The 19,839-nt window shown below is 58.3% G+C and overlaps 1 protein-coding gene across 1 annotated transcript; it reads left to right on the top strand.

Annotated features, from left to right (window-relative positions):
* The first annotated feature begins 4,438 nt into the window (after positions 1–4,438).
* PRDM12 (PR/SET domain 12) lies at positions 4,439–19,262 on the top strand. The gene is made up of 5 exons (XM_043918499.1): positions 4,439–4,661; positions 6,419–6,609; positions 8,128–8,283; positions 16,736–16,847; positions 18,859–19,262. The coding sequence occupies exons 1-5, from the start codon at positions 4,439–4,441 to the stop codon at positions 19,260–19,262; spliced, it is 1,086 nt and encodes a 361-aa protein (XP_043774434.1).
* Positions 19,263–19,839: the final 577 nt, after the last annotated feature.

Below are 19,839 nucleotides of genomic sequence, written 5' to 3'. Positions count from 1 at the left end.
AGGAGCCGCCAGAGGCAGCTGGACCCGCGGACCGCCGGACGCTCGGATCGCGCAGGGGCCCCACTCCCGCCTCGGGGCTGCAGCGCAGGGGGCCGGGGGACCGGGGTAAGCGGCCGGGGCGCCGCGGCTCCGCATTCTTCGTCTTTTCTTCCTCCGGCTCATTCCGGCCGATCGATACCTGCGCGGGCCCTGCCCCCGCCGCTAATATCTTTTTAATGAGTTCGCGGGGCTTAGAGCGAGCGCGAGCTGCCCTCCAGGGTGGATTTTCCCCTGGCAGATGTTTCGGGAGGAGGAGGCGCGCGGGGCCCCCGGGAGGTGGGGACAAATCTCTCCCTCCGAGGGCGAGGCAGAAGACTCTTCTAAAGTTCAAAAGAAAGGCTTTCACTCGGCCCCCAAAAAATGTATTTCCCGGCGGACAATGGGCTCCTTTCTGCGCCTCCTAGGGCCGGAGGGGCGGGAACCCTTGCGCCGCGGCCCCGCCTGACAGACGGGCGTCCCCTCCACCCCGGACCCGGGCCGCCGAGTGAGGGCGCGGAAGCCGGGAGACCGGCTTCCCTTCCGATCGCTCCGGGAAGAGCGCAGACCAGACCTGAGCGCACCGACGAGAACGAAAGTGCCTTGCGGGCGGAGGAGCGGGGCCTGGGGAGCCCTATGCGGCCCCCCTCCCACCCTGTGCCCTGGGCCTCGCAGATGCGGCCACCGCACCCGAAGGGGCTCCTGCGGGTGCCTCGAGGGGAGGTAGGACGGGTCTCCGGGGTCGGGCCATGGCCCCGGTTCTCTCCGCGATCCGCCCAGCGCGGGTCAACAAGTAGAAATCACCAGCCAGCCTCCCCGAGTCCCGCTTCACCTGCCCCGATGTCCACCTGCCCCGTCCGCCCGCCCAGTGCCCCTCAGTCCGTGGGGTCGGCCTGCGCGCCGCCGCCTCCCTCTCTCCACTCCCGTGGGCGCGCGGAGAAAGGGGGACCCCGGGCTATGAGGATGACCTCCGAAGAGCCGCGGCCGATTGATTCGTTCCGCCCGGAGCCCGGGCCGCGTGAATGGGGGCCCGGGCGGCAGCGGCGGCGGCGGCGGCGGCGGCGACGACGGGGATAAAGATGTTGTCCCCGCCAGGGGGAGGAGGCGCGGGGCGGGAAGCGGGGCCATTCACTCCTGGCCCGGCCCCTCGGGAAGCCGCGCCGAAGAAAGAGGGCCGGGGCCTATTCAAGCCCTACGAGCCTCCCACAATGGACCGATATACTGGGGGCCTCTCTATTAACGCCCATGAATATTAAAGAGATCTCGGAGCGGCGGCCCGCGGGCGCGAGGGCGGAGGTGGCGGGGGCGGGGGGTGGGGTGGGTGCAGCGCCTGCGAGTTCAGGCTGGGCAGGGGCTAAGGGAGGGGGCTTGGTGCGGGCGCACAGTGCGCCCGGGACCCCGGGAAAAGGACTCGGTTCATCCGCGTAGAAACCTCGGGAAATGTGGGCTTTCCCTCTCAATCTCAGCGAGGGTAGATGCAAGCGCGGGGGCCTTGCTCCCCAGTTCCAAGGGGCCCTGAGACTGGGGCGCGGTCGGATGGGTCGGCGGCTAGACCCGAGGCACAAAATGTGAGCGCGCGGTGGAGATGCTCCCGGGCCGCTCCGTCTCCGCCCCGCCCACAGCACCGCTCTCTGGGTTCGCGGGTGCAGGCGAAGGGAATAGGGCTCCCTGGCTGCAGTCCGAACCCTCCATCACTTCTTTTGACCCCGAGCCAAGAAGGTCCAGGACCTAAATGCTGCACCCCAGGACAGAGGGACCGCACAGACTTGTCTCGGTGGGGTGTGGCCCCTGGAATCAGCAAAATTTGCAGGGTATTCATTGGAAAGTGACCTGACCCAGAGAGACACAAGGCGCGAAGAAGCCTCAGTTCAGGAAGTCCAACCCAAACCATTGCACACACAGGGACACCGAGGCTTGGAGAGGAGAAGGGCCGTCCCAAGGACGCACAGCAGGCCTCGATCCACCGCTGTCTCCCGGAGGCGCTCGCTGAGCTTGGGTGGGGTTCCTGGGGGCTCTCCCCGACGGCGTAGTCGCTTCCATCCTGGGCGCATCTTGCTCTCCACCGAGTCTTCCTAGAAACAGAGGCCCAGGCACGGGGGAGGCTCCCACGCCCGGACTCCTTCCGCTCGCCTCGGAATCGAACTTTCGGCTCAAGCCAGAGCCAGCGTGGCTCTCTGGCGATGGCTGGAAGAAAGTCGAGGTTCCTGGGACCCTAACCCTGTGGGCTGCAGCTCGCTCCTCCACCGCGCTGCCCTCTGCTGGCGCCACGACCGACGGTCGCCCCTGCTGCCCAGTGCGGCTTCCCCTGGGGCATCAGACTCGAGGCGACCTCAGGCCCTGGCTCTGAAGAATGGGGGTCCCGCCTTCCTGACTCTATGCTCCGATGCGCACCCCGGGATGACAGACCACTGGCCCGAACTGGGTGTGTCTTAGTGTGTCCGCGGCCGGCAGGTGCGGGGCTGGCTTAGCCAAGGCAGGACCCAGCTGTGAAGGGGGCTCTTTGCCAAGGGGCACTGACAGTACTCCTTGTAGGAAACTAGGACCCCCTGCCCCTCTGCCCAAGTCCCCTCTCTGATGACAAGGCCTGGGGGGGTGGGGGGGTCCCATTCCTCCAGCTCACCAGTGAGCCCAAGGCACTGGCCTGAAGGTCCCGAAAACCGGTTATTGGTATCTGGCATTGGTGGGGAGGGTGCGGAGTTCAGCAGATGAGGGTGCCCTCGGTGCTCCCCATCCCTCCTCTGGGGCTGGGGGGCGGGGTGGGACTTGAGACCAACCCTGGGCAGCAGCAAAGCCCGCAGGTTAGCGGTAGTCTTCCCGCTTTGGTTCCCGGCTCCCGGTCTCCCTGGAGGGACTGCGCTGGCCCTCCCGGAAGCCTTGGAACCTTCGTGAAGAAAGTCTGCTGGCCGGATGAGGTTGAGGTGGCGTGGGGAAGCAAGTAGGCAGGGAGGGAGTGAAGTGGGAGGCTAAAAGAGAAAGAGGTAGGAGGCAGGAAGGGGTGCGGGATGCTCGGTCGCAGCTGAACTGAAGGAGCCAAGGGGTTCGAGCTTCTAGCCAAGGGCGCACCGCGGCCCGGCCCGGGGAGCTCCCTGAAGATGCGGGGGGGCGTTCTCTCCTGGGCACCGCCGCTCGCATTCGCGATGCTCCGGAGACCTCTTTCGATCGCCCTGCATCCGTCAGGAAAAAGCCTTTGCCAAGCGACCCGCGAATTTCGGTCTGTGGGTGTGCCCTTCCCAACCCCGATCTAGCCCCCCTAGGACCGGGAGATGTCTCCCGCGAAGCCGTCTCGGGCCAGCCCCAGCCCCGACGGCGGCCGCAGCTCCGCCCCGCAGCCCTCTCCGCCCAGAGAGGAGTTTCGCAACCGGCTACCCGGCAGCCAGCCCGGCGGCTGCAGAGGCCCGTTTGAAGCGAAGCGCCGGCCTCCGCAGTGTCGTCTGCGCAGGAGTTCAGCGCGGGCCTTCGCTGGGCCGGCTGGCTCCGGGGCGACTACCGCAGTCTGGGGCGTGGAGCCCGCGGAGAGCGCGGCACCCGGCGGGCCGGGCGGGGCCAGGGAGCGCAGGGGAGGTGAGTGGCGGCCTGGCCCAGCCGGGATGCGGAGCGCAGATCCGGCCTGGGATCGTGGGTGTGCGCGGGGCCCGAGGGCAGGCGTCTCCTCCAGCCTAGTCTTGGTCCCTGGAGTCCGAGCGAGCCTCGCTGCGCCCCCTGCCCTGCTCTGTCCCCCTCCTCTCTTCGCCGCGGGCCTAGCCTCCTTCCCGGCCCGGCGCTTCCCACGGGGAGAGGAGGAGAAAGAAGGGGGGGGCGGGTGAAGGGCCAGGGAGGGGCGGGAGGAGCGCAGGGGGGGAACGATCCGAGCGGCCGAGCGCCCCCGCCCCTTTAGCTCTGGCGGCGAAGGCTCCTCGCTCCTGAGCCGGGTACAACAAGTCTGTCCTCCGACGTCAGGGGGTCATTAATAACCAATTAGGAGGGTCACTGCGGCTCCTATAAAGGCGCTGAGATTTTTTGCCAAGGGGAAGACCGTCCGGGCCGGGTATGTGAGAGGCGAGCGCGCGGCGGAGAGCCCCTCGCCGCCCGTTTCTCTGCAGCCACCCGCCTCCCACCCACCCCGCACCGCCCGCCCCCGTCTTCCCGCACCCGCCTCCGCCTCCACCCCTGGCTCTCCAGCCCTTCGCGCCGCCTCTGCCATCGCTGCACATTTCTCGTCTCCCTCTGCCTTTCTGCCTCGCTCCCCCTCGTTCACTTCCCTCCCAGCCACCCCCTCGCCTCCCGCTCCCTCCTGCCCCTCTTCCTTCCCCATCGCAGCCCTCTTCTCCGCTCCTGGACTCCACCCCCCCTCCCCGGCTCGCCCATCACATCCCCCGCCTCGGCCGGGCCGTCCGTCCGTCCGTCCGTCCCTCCGTCCTCGGCGCCGGCGAGCCCCGGGCCGCCCATGATGGGCTCCGTGCTCCCGGCGGAGGCCCTGGTGCTCAAGACCGGGCTGAAGGCGCCGGGGCTGGCGCTGGCCGAGGTCATCACCTCCGACATCCTGCACAGCTTCTTGTACGGCCGCTGGCGCAACGTGCTGGGCGAGCAGCTCTTCGAAGACAAGAGCCACCACGCCAGCCCCAAGACCGCCTTCACCGCCGAGGTCCTGGCGCAGTCCTTCTCGGGCGGTGAGTCGCGCCGTCGGGGCCGATCGCATCCCTCCCTCCCCGCAGCCCCCTGGTTCCCGGCCCGCACGCGCGGGACGCGGCGGGGACCAGAGGGTGGTGGCAGCCGCTCGCGCCCATCCGGGCGTTCCAGACGCGGCCCGTGACTCAGTTTCCCGTAAGCCGAGCCCGGGCGCAAGCAGCCAAGCCCGGGCGGGCGAGGGTGGGGGGCGCCTCCACCAAGCGCGCCTCGGAGTCCGAGATCTAGGCGCTCCGGCTGCCGGGCCCGCCGCCCCCGCGCTTCCCCAGCCGCCCCTCACCTCCTTTGAGCCGGCGGGTTCCCGGCATTTAAAGCCTTACTAGGCGTGTAATAGCAGTTGACTCAAAAAGAAGGGGTTTTAAATTCATTTAGTTAACTTGGGCTTGACCCGCGAGAGTTCCCACTTAAACCAAGAACTTTAAAAGGCAGCGGGGGCTGGGGAGGGGGCGGAGGGAGGGCGGACGGGAGAGAAAGCGGCGGAGAGAGAGCGAGGGAGAGAAAGAGAGAGGGAGAAAAGTTTCTTTTCTTTAAGATGTCTCAAGTTCTTACTCCTCATTCATCAACGCGCAAACAATATCTTTCCCCGGCGCTGGCATCTCTGCGCGTCGCCCCCTTTTCCCCCTTTACGATTTCTGTTCCTCTCTTAATTTACCGTGCAGACTAATTCCACTTCCATTCACGCTATGTCAACCGTCTAATCCCCCCTTTTTGTAAGGGGAATTCCTCGGCCCCTTTTAAACAAGTCCCCTCCGCATTGAGCTACAATTTACTGCTACAGCATTCTTCCAGGGCTAATGAATTTAGAATTAGCAATTTCTTTCGAATGGAGCCGAATGAATGCGATCACTTTAACAGCGTGACAAATTGCCGGCCGCGCCGCAACGGACACCGTTTAACCCCCCCTTTCAGCCGGCCCGCTCGCCGGGTATTTTCCCAGGTAGCTTAGAGGGGAACCTTGTAAGACAAGAAGGCCGCCCCTGTGCGCCTCGCCGCTCCCACCCCGGCTGCCCGGCCAAGGCAGAAGGACACCCCCCCGGGGGGTTGCGGGCCGCCCCGGCTCTTGTCCACCCGGAGAGGCGATTTCGCTGCTGGCCTAGGTCCGGGCACGGCCCTCCCTGACACCCTCGGATTTCGCCGGGCAGCTAGGAACCCGGGCGTGCCCAGGGTCACCCAGTAGCGTGAAACACGGCCCGCCGCCTTCGCCCGCGTTTCTTTTGAGCCTCCTCGGCCTGGAAAGCCCGACTTCCTTTCCCAGCGCGGTCGGCGCGCCACAGGCGCGAGGTTCCCGCATCCCGAGCGAAGTCAGAGCCCCTGGCCGAGCCCCCGGTCCCCCGACAGTGCCCTGCGCTCCGTGCCGGAAAGCGCAGCCCGCGCGGAGCCACGGGAGAACCGCCCAGAACCCGAGCCGGGCGAAAGAATCTTGGCTGGGCCGTCACCTTCTCGTGGAAGCGGGCCTCAGTTTACTCAATGATTAAGGCCTGCACTGCCGTCGGCCCAGCAGTTCTTAAACTTGGCTGAAGTGGAGGGAAGGGGCGGTTGTGGATATTCTGAGAATTCGTGGAGAGACCCAAAACAAAAACGAACACAAGAGAACTCTTCTAGAAATGAATCTCAAAGGCACCTCTTGCTTTCGGAGGCTCGGCGGGTTGCTGAGCCTCCACCCCCGGGGGAGGGTGTGGGGGGGGAAAGCCGGCCTCCCTGCCTCCCGCTCTAACCCAGTACCCCTGTCTGGCGGCCACAGAGGTTCAGAAGCTGTCCAGCCTGGTGCTGCCGGCCGAGGTGATCATCGCGCAGAGCTCAATCCCCGGCGAGGGCCTCGGCATCTTCTCCAAGACGTGGATCAAGGCCGGCACCGAGATGGGCCCCTTCACTGGCCGGGTCATCGCTCCGGAGCACGTGGACATCTGCAAGAACAACAACCTCATGTGGGAGGTAGGCAGGGTCGCCGGTTGGGGGGGCTGGGGGGAGAGCAGTGTGGACTGAAGGGCATGGGATGTGGATGGGGCCCTGGCGGCCTGCCTGACCCGCCGCTGCTTCCTCCCTTGCTGGAAGCTGTAGGGGCTTTGCGCTGGGCCATGACCGGTCCCTGAGGTCGATTGCTCAGGGTCCCTGATGTCTGAAGGTTTCGCCCCAAATCACAGGGCGAAGGCTCTCTCCTCCGGGGAACCTTGGGGAGCACTTCCGGAGGGGAGGGTTGGCGCAGGGACCCAGAGAAGTCATGTGCCTTGCCCAGAGTCCCACTGGAGACCTGGGAAGCCATTCCTGGGAGCCACCTCCATTCCTGGGAGCCACCTCCCAGCCACCTGCATTTTTTCCCTTCACTCCAGCAGCAGCAAAAGAGAGCCCCTCAGAGCCAGCCTTGGCCTTGGGGTGATCATGGCTAGAAGGAAGGATGAAGGGAGAGGGTGCTCCCTGGGAGTCGGCTTCTCAAACCAGGTAGAAAAATGACAGTGGACGGAATGCCTGTGAACTGGCACAGAGTCAGCTTTCTGAGCAGAGTCCGCTTTCTGAGCACTGGGCCGGCATTCCACTAGATTGTCTCAGCAGCCCAATGAGTTATTATTCCCGTTTTGGAGAAGGAAGGTGACCTTCCATCCAAGGTCTTCTGTCTCTCCTCCCTGCAACAGTGCCAGATGCCAGCAAAGCGCCCCCCCCCCCCCAACCTTGGGATAAAGCCACTCCCAGAGCACTGCTGCCTCCTGGGCCTCTCACTTTGAGGAGGTCACACTGATGCACGCACTCCCCAGTGTCATTGTCCTTCCCTTCCCCAGGGCTCCCCACCAGGGCCCCTCCTGGCAGATGCTCAAGGAGCCGTGGGACAAATCCTACATGTGGTCACAGGAGCGGAGGAGAGAGGCCAGAGGGATGCCCCCAGGCCGCTCCTAACCTCACCTCCTCCCACACCTCTGGAGACCTGGGCCAGCAGTTCCTTTCTCCACCGGTTGCTGGGTTAGGAAGTTGAGCTCCGGTAGATCTCGCAGTACTTTTGGTGGCTCCCGCAAAGAGAGGCCAGGCCAAGGTCCCCAAGTGGGCCAGGCTTCCCTTTCTAGGCTCCTCTGTGTCCCCCTCTGAGGTCCTGGCCAGTGCTCTCCACTGCTTGCCCGGAGAGCTGGCTGGAGGGGATACCCTCTTGGTCAGTGATCTCCTGGAGACCCCTTTTCACGCAGGGATGGGGAGGCCGTGGCAGCAGGAGCCTGTGGGGCCCTGGAGACTGACTCCCTGTTGGCCACTTCTAGCCAGCCGGCCTCAGGCGAGTCGCCATACTGCTCCAGGCCCGCCTTTCCTCCACTGGAAAACCGAGACAAAAACAGCTGTGTCCACTTCCTGGGAGTGTTGGAGGCTGGAAAGAGACAGTGTGTGGATGCGCCTGGTGTGGGGCCTAGCCCTGGCCCCAGGCAGCACACAGCACACAGCCCTGCCTCACCCAGCCCCCGATTTACCCACGCCCAGGTGTTCAACGAGGATGGCACGGTGCGCTACTTCATCGACGCCAGCCAGGAGGACCACCGAAGCTGGATGACCTACATCAAATGCGCCCGTAACGAGCAGGAGCAGAACCTGGAGGTGGTCCAGATCGGCACCAGCATCTTCTACAAAGCCATTGAGGTGAGTGCATGTGTCGTTGCACAGGGGGCAGGGGGGGTGCAGCCAGGCTGGGGTGCAGGGCAGTTGTGACTGAAGTGGAAGCAAGAGGGGAGTGTTGGGGAAGATGCTGGCCTGGCTGGCCCTGCCCAGGCTGAAGGACTGAAGCCCGAGCATCACGGTGCCTGGGAGCATGACCTCCACGGCAAGCTTCCTGCTGCAGATCAGAAAGGACAGAGCCTTTGACTGTATGCCATTGTGAATGTCATGGCCACCTCAACAGCAAGGTCCCAGGATATCTGCTGAGGCTGTCCTGGGATTGAGAAGCCACAGAGATGCAGAGAACAAGTCCTCAGAAAGCATTCCAGGGAAAGCATCTGCTGGGGAGAGAGGGTATTGCGTCGGGGACGTGTGGATGGTGTGGATCGCAACTCCAGCCTCAGCTATCACATCCTCATCACTTGAAGCATCAGGCTCTTCCTAGACGTGGTACAAGTGTGATCATGTTTAATCCTCATGTATTTAATCTTCAAGGAAGGCTTCTGTGACCATCTACAGTTTTCTGGGTCTCACTTGGTAGACTGGCAGACTCAGGAGCTTTTACGGGCATTGGAACGGGTTGGGGGTAGGGGGATGTTAGCATTGACACCTGAGTGAGTGAAGCTTCTCAGACAAGAGGGAAAGTGGAAAGCGAGAGATAGCAGGCAGATATATATCATTTCCCATGATGGGGGTGGGGGTGGGGTGGGGAGCTGGCCAGGCCCAGGGCAGGAGGTTCAAGGGGGATGGAAAGGAGGTGTCCCCTGCAGAGAAATGCTGGGGCAGAGGCAGACAGACTCATGCTATTTGGGGAGGAGATCATGGCACCAGCGGTGGCAGCTGAGGCAGCCAGGCTGTTGGGACCCTTAAGACCTTGTCCCTTCCAGGAAATTTGCTCAGGGTCTGGCCCAGGAGGGGGGCGAGCAGCCCCGCCTCCCCTTGGCAGGCTGGCAGCAAGTGCTGGGCCCGGGGCGGGAGGGGGGTGTGGGGGTATCGTGCCCCACAATCCTCTGGACCCCACGCTTGTGGAAGAGGCACGGTGCCTCTTGGGGTGTGGCTGGGCTTGGCTGAGTTTGGGGGTGTTCAGAAGGAGCTCCCACTCCGGGCCAGAGAAGGACTCCCCCTTCCTTTAGTCCATTCTCTTCCTGCAACTCAGAGCCTCACGTCTTTCTAAGGCTCCGAGGGGGCGCTGGACAGCTGTCACTCAGTAACCAAGCCCCAGGGAGTCTCCCGGGGGTGGCAACAGACTGGCCTTTGCTTGGGTCCTGGTGTGGCCAGGAGGTGTGTCCCAACGAGGGCTGGACCCGAGGAGGTCCAGGAAGGGTAAAGAGAGGTTGGGAATGCCCTGGAGGTCCAGCGGTTAGGGCTCAGCACTTTGAATGCCGGGCCCAGGTTTGATCCCTGTCTCAGTACTGAGATCCTACACGCCCTGCTGTGCAAAAAAAAAGGAAGGTTAGCAGTTCTTGGACTGAAGTTTGCATGAGACGGGGTAGAGTGAGGACAGGACTGATCCGAACCCAGGCTGAGAGTGGAGGTGCTTCTTATGGGAGGAAGGCCTTATGTGTGGCTAAACCGCGCTTCTGGCAGAGAGCACCCCCTCTCACCCGCTCAGCCTCACACGCACCCTTAACATTTGTACACTGCTTCCTGGCTACCCTGAAACAGATGAGATGGGGGACACACAGTCATTCCATCGCTCCCACGGAGACACGTGCACACTCATACACACACACACACACACACACACATACACACACACAGAGGAAACAGGGTAAGGATGCCAATGTGATTTTAGCAAGGGACTCCCCACTGCATCAGTTATGGAGACAGGAGTCTCATCTCACTGTTCCGGTCACTGGCTGAGCGCTGAGCAGAACCAGGAAATATTAACAGAGATTTGTACAGAAATTCAGAGTCAGAGGGCACGGTGGCTAAGATGTATCTCCACGGAGGAATCTAAGATTATAAGGTTTTTAAAAGTCATCTACATTTGATGGGGAATTAACATTGAAGAAAAGAAGGGAATCTCCTAGTGGTACAGTAGTTAGGCCTCAGCCCTTTCACTGCCAAGGACCTGGGTTCAGTCCCTGGTCGGGGAACTAAGATCCCAAAAGCCACCACTCAGAGCAGCCAAAAAACAAAACAGAATAAAATACATTTTAAACATTGAAGAAAGAAGATTAGGAAAATATATCCTCCTGGATATGATCTAGATCACTGGATATCACCAATTTGGCTATCCATGCCTTTATAGAATTAGCAAGTCAAGTGCTGGAATGAGGGATAAGAAAACACAAAATATCACCCATTCTACTTTAAACAAGTGATGTTGGGCACCTTTTTTTTTTTTTTTTGTGGTGGCAGTTTTCTTAAAGTGACGTGACAAAATGTCAGATGCCGCTTACTGGACCAGCGGTGCGTCTGGGTGTGTGTGATTGACCGCCATGCAGCAGGGCTCGGCCGGAAGAAATTCCTGCTGCCCCAGGCCACTCCCTGGGATGCCTCTGGAGTAAGGGGGCTGTTTGTTCTGTGTTTGTGTGAGCCAAGAAGGGTCTGTGCCATGACCTGTTTTCTTAATCTTCCTGTCACCCAGAACTGCTATGTTTATTTCATAACAGTAACCCGTTTCTTGCGAAAAGGAAAAAAAATGGAAAGAAGCATCTTCATAAAATAAGCAGAATATAATATGGCTCTGAAATTTTTTATAGATACAAAAGGAAGGCTGTCCAAATGGAGACGAGGGTGCTGGGTTTCTGGGGCCAGCCGGTTCAGGTGGATTTGGCGTCTGGCTGGATTTGCCGGCATGTTATACTAGGACCCTCTCCCCCCATGCTGTCTTCTGCCAAGGAAGAATTTACTGTAACCTCAGGTGCCTAAAATGACATTTCTAGAAATTGCACAGCACATGGGCACTACATGTTAATGAATAAGTCTTTCTCTGGATGATGGGAGCTGGCTCGAAAGTGGACACACAGACCTGTTTCTCCCAGGAAAACAAAACTGGTAAATAAAACCGGCTGCCCTGCGAAACAAGAAATTTGACCCCCAAATTCAACACAAGTAAAGTATTTAGGAATAATTTATGCAAATTTTGGATTTGGGAACTGGGAAGAAACTTCTCAGGCTTTCTTCTCCTGATGTTTTGGCGTAGGACTGTGCCCTGAAATGGGGGCTCTTTCCTTTTTTGTGACTTTTCTTCTCGTTCCAGGCTATTGAAATTCTTCTCCCCCTAGAGCCCAACAGCTCCCTCTCTCCATCTTTCTTTTTCTATGAGGACAGGCTCTATTTTCCTTTCAATCTTGCTCACTGGTGGGTGCAGTTAAGGGGCTTTGATTATTAATAATAAGCATCATTAATGATGCTACTGTCCTTAGAGCAGTTACTATGTGCCGGCACCACGCTAAGGATTTTCGCAGGTTTCATCCCCTCAGCCTGGGGCCTTCCCTATCCCCATTTCAATGACGATGAAACTGAGGTTCAGGGGGATCTTGGGAGACTGTGGAGCTGTGGTTTGAATTTGTCTGACCCCCAAGCGGAGCCCTCGGTCACTGTGCCGTGGGACCTCCCTGGCCAATATCTATTTGCTGGAACTCTATTAATTGGTGTGTCAGGACATCTGTGGTACAATGGAAATTGATATTCGTCCAGATGACACTGAGGTCCTTCTGGACGAGGGTTTCTGTACCACCGGGGGCGGGGGCAGGGGGCATCAGAACCTCCTGGGAGCATGTTCAATGTTGTGACATGAATTTATATTAGGAAAACAAACCCAAACCCCCACACGTTTGCAACTGATAATAAAAATTCAGAAATGGGTCAGGAGAAAACTTCTGGGCTGATAGGGAAGGTGAAGAAGCACACATTGGGAGATTATGTAATTTGTCAACTGAAGAGTCAGGCTCTGAAATTCACCCAGAGTCTTGCAACGCGAACTTTATGGTGCGGCATTCTTCTCTTTGGGAATTGCTTTGTTTACTGTGTGTCCTGAGTTAGTCTCCGCTCTCCAGAAAAGTGAACGAGCAGCTGATTCTCATTCTCTGAGCCCCAGTGGAGAGCCCCGGCTGGGCCAGGTCAGAGTGTTGACGGGAAAGAAATGGGGCGAGGGTCTTCCCAGGCAGTCCAAGGGATAAGACATCACACTTCCACTGTGGGGGGCGGGGTGTGGGTTCGATTCCTGGTCGGGAGACTAAAATCGTACATGCCGTGCGGTGGACCCCCCCAAAAAAAAGGAGAAATAGGGCTCCTGAGGGCACTGGGGGGCCCTGCAGAGGACCACAGCAGTTCTTTGCTCTTAGGCGATTAGCATCCGGGAGCCTCCGGACAACGGTACTAGGATCTCAGGGAACAGGCTCTTGGGCTCTCCTGGTCTCCATCTCTGGGGTCACTGGGAGCAGGCAGAGGCCAGAGATCCAGGCCAGGAGCTGCCGCAGGTTTCCCGGAGCTCTGATGGGTAGAGAGAACTTTCAGTGCCCGGCCTCCGAGAGGTGAGGCCGCCTTCCCCAGTGCTGCTTTGAGAGCTGGACACTTCTTTTTTTTTCTTGACTGGGATAACCACAAATACTCTCATGTCATCAGTTCTGATTACTTTATTTTTAAACATTTTTAATTTTGTACCGGGGTATAGCCGATTAACAATGTTGTGATAGTTTCAGGTGAATAGTGAAGGGACTCAGCCATACACACACATGTATCCATTCTGCCCCAAACTGGAAGCTTCTTGCTGTCTGGGGATATGTGTCATTGTCAATTCCAGCGAGTTCTTTTTAATAGATTTTCTTTCGTTAAAAACTATTCTTTTTGTGGGACTTGCCTGGTGGTCCAGTGGCTAAGACTCCACATACCCAATGCAGGGTGCCCAGGTTCGATCCCTGGTTAGGGAACTAGATCCCACATCCTGCAACTGAAAAAAAAATAAAAATAAAAAAAAGTCCCTCCTGTTGCAACTAAGACCCGGCATAGCTAAATTAATTAATTAAAATATATGTATTCTTTTTGTATAAAAGTAATATGTGTTCGTTAACTCTTAAAACATCAGATGCAGCATGTAGAAGATGTAAGTCAATTTTAATCAACATTAAAAAAAAAATAAAGTGTCAAAATGACAAACCCGTCTGAGGAAAGATTTGCAGAAAACCAGAAGACGTGGCTGGGCACCCTGGCTGGGAGAATCACCTTTCCCAACATGCTCCTTTGTGTCTGTGCCAGTGTTCTAATTTTTAAAATGCAGGAGTAAAATTAATTTTAGTCCATTTGAAAGACGTGTCCGTAAATGAATGACTCAGTCAATATTAAAGCTCTTATTTTAAAAATATTATCCCCAACCACCGTTTTGAATAATAATCTTCAGAATTCATGCATTTCCAGGTGTTCTTGGCCCCTCATTTGTCACCATGACTGCTGTCACTGTTTTATTTGTTTTATGTCTCGTAATGGTTGTCACTGTCAGTTCAAATGAAAAGGCCGGTGTTGACTTAGGTATCTGACTCCCAGACTGCAAGTCTGGAGATGGCAGTGTAGCTTTCAGAGACATCATGGGGGCTTGCCGACCCTTCTCACCCCACCTCTGGGCTTTCCCCTCCTGCCCAGGGCAGATGGGGCCAGGACACAGTGGCACCAGCGTGGTATTGGCGTCCTGGGGGCATGCGGGCCAGCTTGTGCTTTTCCTGCCTCGTGACATGCGGGATCTTAATTCTCCAGCCAAAGATTGAACCTGGCCCTCGGCAGTGAAAGTGTGAAGTCCTAACCACTGGACCACTGGGGAATTCCCCAGCCTGTGCTTCTGATGGTCACTGAAGGCAGAGCCACGGACATCCTGGGCCCCCCCTCGCTACACTGCAGGTTCTGTGGGGACAAGTGGGGAACCCAATACCCCATGGATGGATGCCCAGCAGAGGTGTGGTCAGTGTTTTATAGTTGAGGAAACTGAGGACTGCTGACAGAAGGTCACTTGCCCAAGGGGGCATGCTCGGCAGGTGGGGAGCCCAAGAGGACCCTGACCTGTGTGAGCCCTGAGCCAGGGCCAGAACCCTCGGCAGTGCCATCTCCTGAAGGAAGGGGCATGTACAGATAGCTGGACAGCTGGACCAGACAACTGGTCACTTGAGAAGAACCGTGATGTACAAAGATCTGGTGTCATCTGAACATTGAAGCCAGGGGCTGGGACAATGTTAGAGGTGACTGACAGAGTCTTAGAATTGGGGGGACCTCAGAGATCATGCTCCCCACCCCCCTCATTTGAGGAGACAAGCTTAGGAAGGCCGAGTGCTCGCCTAAGGTCACCGGGGGACCCAGGGACTGAAGGCCCACTGGCACCATCTCTCAGCAGCTTCCTTCACAGTGAATTTTTCCAGAATACTTTAGCTCCATCACCCTCTTTTCTAAGGGGTTCACTGATCCTCTCTCAGCTTTTCCAGCAGGGCCTCCAGCTCTGACCTGCTGGCCTCCTTGACAGTGGCCACGAGGACTCTTGCTGCAGTGCCAGATTCGCATCTACCTGCTTTTAGGCACGGTCTAATTTCCCTTGGCTTCTGAGACTGCATTTGGTCTTTCCATATTTAAACCCCATCAGTCTGAGTGGGCGTGGCACCCTCTGCCAGGCTCCTTGTCACTCACTGACCATGTGGCTTGCCATGACACCCCAAAGGCTGTTGGGGTCTGTTGGAAAGGGGCATGGGGACCTCAGGCTGAGTCATCAGAGGATGGACATCGCCTAGGCCCCCTGGAACTTTGCTTTTCCCACCCCCTCCTCTTCCTGCTTCCCTCCCCTGCAGGGTTAGGCAGAGCTGGCTCTGATGGTCTGAGGTTCTTCCTGGCTCAGACCGGAGGAACGCAGGTGTGGTGAGCAGAAGGGTTCTGTGATTGGCAGGGTTCTTCAGGTCAGAACCAAAGGGAAGGGGTGGGGGCTTCTTCTGTGACCCTGAGGGTCAAGGAGAAGGGTCCATTTTCTAGGGTGACTTCAGACAGCCTACATGGAGTCCTGTGTGATTTTTTTTTATTCACTTCAACTAAAAGAGGACTCACCGGGGGACTTCCCTGACAGCCCAGTGGTTAAGACTTAAAACTCCCAATGCAAGGGGCACAGGTTCAATTCCTGGTCCAGGAACTAATATCCCACATGCCACGTGATGCAGCCAGAAAACCAAAAAGGACCCACTAGGAAAACAATCCAGCTGTTGCCTGGGGGTGTCCGCCTTTCTCTGCACCAGTCAGAGAGTGACCCCCAGAGTGGGTACAGAAGTCACTCCTCTCGGGTTCAGGCCTCAGGAGGTGATGGGCCTTGCCCTCTTGCCTTAGCTCTAGCTGGCTGGGACCTGAGGATTCTTCATCTTGAGTAACTGGCTGCCACCAAAAGGGTGGCAGGCTCCTGGGATGTCCCAGAGGGTGGGGTCGGCACCACTGCAGGAGCGAGCCTTCCACAGCCTCCTTGGATTGTCACTGCAGAGCCCTCCTGATGGCAGGTCCCTGCGGCAGGTCCTCCCCTGGGAGCAGCAGAGCCCTGTCACTGTGGAGTTCTCTGCCATAGACCTATCACTGTTTAGTTCCCAAGTCATATCTGACACTTCTGCAAACCATGGACTATAGCCCACTAGGTTCCTCTGTCCATGGGATTCTCCAGGCAAAAATACTGGAGTGGGTTGCCATTTCCTTCTCCAGGGGATCTTCCCAACCCAGGGATTGAACCCTCGTCTCCTGTATTGAAGGCGGATTCTTTACCTCTGAGCCACCTGGGAAGCTGTACCATAGACCTATGACACGACGAGACAGGTCCCATTTAAGGCCGGGTGCCCCGGTATGTCTGGAGGCAGAAGCATCATCGATCTGAATGCTTCTTTTTTAGCCATTTGCAGGGAGTTATACAGAGGCCTGTGACGGGAAGAGAAGTGTGTGTGATGTGGTGCTGCCTCCTGGGTACGCTGGTTGAGAGATGTTTCCAGAACATCATCAGGCAGGGTGTAACTGAGAACCACAGGGCACTCTGCAGCCCACGCTCCTTGGGGATGTCTGGCTTAGCCGTGCAGACCTGAGGGCTGGCTGGCTCTGGTTCCCCTTGGAGAGAAATGACAAGTTTCCTAGCTTTCCTTCTGCAGTTACTTCTGTTTGCAGCATGCTTTCCATCACACTGTTGTCAGTTTGGGAGAGTGGCCAGGAGACAGCTCTGGTCTCAGCAGCAGAGCTGGGATGAGACGGAGAGAAACCTGGGCAGAGTGAAGCGGAGGGGCGGAGCATCCCAGGGCCTCCCATGTCTATGAAGCTTATTGGAGATAGCCTGGTAGAAAGGGATCCCAGTGTGGCTCTCTTGGGGCTGCGACTGTATCCACATGTCCATGGTGGGAGCTAGGACAGCTCCTCCTGGCTGTGAGGGGACATCCCCCCCTGGTGAGGGGTGGGGGCAGGGGGCTGCTGCCTCCCTGACTTCCTCTTGCTTCCTTCCCTACAGATGATCCCTCCAGACCAGGAGCTGCTGGTGTGGTATGGAAATTCACACAACACCTTCCTGGGGATCCCTGGTGTGCCTGGACTGGAGGAGGAGCAGAAAAAGAACAAGCATGGTAGGTAGTCCCCATGAGTCCACAATGACAATGGGCCCACAGAACTCAGAGAGAGAGTGAGAGAGTGAGTGAGGGTGTGTGTGCGTGTTTGGCAGGGAAAACTCCTGGCCTCTGGGGACCTTGGTTCCACCTCCTGCAGCGTCAAGCATGTGGCACTTCCTGGTTTAAGGAGGCTGATGCCCCTAGAGCCACTGCCATGGTCCAGGCATGGATGGAAGACAGTTCTGATTCTGGACAAAATAGACTGTCTGTGGGCAGATTGGGTGGAGGGAGAAGCAGGGTGTGGCAGAGGAGCAAGGGGCCAGGCAGTAAAGACACTGGATTGAATTCCAGTTCTGCTGTGCAATCTTGGGAAATGGCTCTGTGCTTGGTTTCCCTACCTCTAAAAGGATGTTTGTTAGGCAAGATGATGTCTAAGCGCCCTCCCAGCTCTGTCCATGGTGCTGGACCTGGCACAGAGTAGGTGCTCAGTGTGCATCTGTTAAATGAAGGCTGAGCAGAGAGAGAGAGAGAGAGTGAGTGTGTGTGTGTGTTGCGTGGGGCGGGGTGGGGGGCACTGATCATCATGGTAGAGACCATTTGCTCAAGACCTATTTCCTGCCAAGTATTGGGCTAAACCTTTTACAGGTATCATCCCACTTGGGTCCTCATAAAACCTTTGTGATATTTGGTTATTTTTATTTTTAAAGGACAAATCTGAGGCTCAGGAACTACTGTCTATCCAGCCCTTGCTCTAATGTTTCACAAACCATTTTTTCTGATCCTCATAGCAACTTTTTTTGGGTGATGTTATCATTACTTTCATTTTGGGTATGAGAAAAGTGAGGTACAGTTCACTGGTACACAGTTGAAAAAGTGAAAGTTGCCCAGTCAAACCAAACTCTTTGCAACCCCATGGACTATAGCTCACCAGCCTCCTTTGTCCATGGAATTTTCCAGGCAAGAATACTGGAGTGTGTTGCCATTCCCTTCTCCAAGGGATCTTCCCAACCCAGGGATTGAACCCAGGTCTTCTGCATTGCAGGCAGATTCTTTACCATCAAGGCCACCAGGGAAGCCCTGGTACATAGATGGCACTCAGTAAATATTTGTGGGATAAATAAATGAAAAGTTTTGGGGGGAAGAGGAGTAGTTATAACAGTTACTACCATTTATGGACGGTTCCTATAAGCCTGGTACTTCCTAAGTCTGGGCTTAGGCAGGTAAAGTGCTCTATACAGAGTAGCCTTTGAAGACGTCAGCTTTTTTGGTGATCATCTCAGGAAGATGCCCTGGAAGAGGTAATGGCAACCCACTCCAGTATTCTTGCCTGGAATATACCATAGACAGAGGAGCCTGGCAGGTTACAGTCCATGGGGTCACAAAGAGTCTGACACGACTGAGAACTGAGCACGCACACGCACTCAGGTGTAGCTGTGCATAATCCCCGTGATGTCGTAGTAGGTTCCCTTTTTTTTAAAATTATTTTTAAAAATTTACTTATTTTAATCAGAGGATAATTACTTAACAATACTTGTGACGGTTTTTGCCTTACTCAACATGAATGGGCCACAGGGCATCCATGTGTCCCCTCCCTCCTGAGCCCACCTCCCTCCCCACCTCATCCCTCCAGCTTGTCACAAAGCACCTGGCTTTGGGTGCCCTGCCTTCACGTAGGTTCTCATTGTACCGGATGAGAAACTTGAGGCTTCCCCGAGAGGCTAAGTCACTAAGTCCCCGAGATCTCGCAGCATGGGTCTGAAGTCCAACTCCTAATGGATGCCAGGTCAGGGCGCTCGCTGCCCCTTCCCACCCCTGTGCGGCGCCCCGAATCACTCTGCGGAGCGGTCACCCCGACGGATCGACGGATCGATGATCCGAGGCGGCTGAGCCTCGGGAGGGGCGCCCCTCGGGGAGGCGTACGGGGGTGGGGTGTCGAGCCGCCGGCCTCGGGGATGCTAACGAGGCTGCTCTCTCTCTCTCCTCCTCCCCGCCTGCCCGCCCCCTACCCGGACCCCGCCCGCGCGGCCAGAGGACTTCCATCCCGCGGACTCGGCGGCGGGCACCGCGGGCCGCATGCGCTGCGTCATCTGTCACCGCGGCTTCAACTCGCGCAGCAATCTGCGCTCGCACATGCGCATCCACACGCTGGACAAGCCCTTCGTGTGCCGCTTCTGCAACCGCCGCTTCAGTCAGTCGTCCACGCTGCGCAACCACGTGCGCCTGCACACGGGCGAGCGCCCCTACAAGTGCCAGGTGTGCCAGAGCGCGTACTCGCAGCTGGCCGGCCTGCGCGCCCACCAGAAGAGTGCGCGCCACCGGCCGCCCAGCGCCGCGCTGCAGACCCACTCGCCCGCGCTGCCCGCGCCGCACGCGCACGCGCCCGCGCTCGCCGCCGCCGCCGCCGCGCACCACCTGCCGGCCATGGTGCTGTGAGCGCCTGTGCCTGCGTGCGCGGCCCCGCTCCCCGCGCACACCCCCGCTCCCCACCGCGCGCCCCCGCCGCCCAGACCCCGGGCCGCCGCGCGACACCTGCCGGCCATGGTGCTGTGAGCGCCTGCGCCTGCGTGCGCGCCCCCGCTCCCAGACCCCGGGCCGCCGCGCGACAGGCCGCTGTCATCTCTCCTGACGCGACCTCCCGGCCGCACGCGGCCGCCGGACCCGGCGCTGTAGGCGCGTCCCAGAAATGACGCCCAGGCTTACCCTCTTCGCCCCATTTTCTCACATGAGGACCCTGAAGGGCGAAGGCCCCCTCCCAGGCCTCCCCTCTCCCCGACCTCGGCCACATCTTCAGACGGTCCCCCGAGTCGCACGCCTCTTGAGTCGGCTGACCGGGCTGATATAGCCCCCTCGTGGGTGGCGGGAGAGGATACTGAAAGCCTCGCTGAGGGTCCTCAGCGAGGGCGGGGGAAGGGAGACTCCCACCACCCTCACAGTCGCGTGTTGGAAATGGAGAGCGACCTCCCCGTCCCAGGGTGGGCAAAGCGGGCCCCGGGGCTGGCGCTCGCCATCT

This window comes from Cervus elaphus, chromosome 11 (assembly GCF_910594005.1).
Source record: "Cervus elaphus chromosome 11, mCerEla1.1, whole genome shotgun sequence".
Classification (NCBI taxonomy): Eukaryota; Metazoa; Chordata; class Mammalia; order Artiodactyla; family Cervidae; genus Cervus; species Cervus elaphus.
The sequence above is the reverse complement of the archived record's forward strand: the minus strand, read 5'-3'. Positions and strand labels throughout refer to the sequence as shown.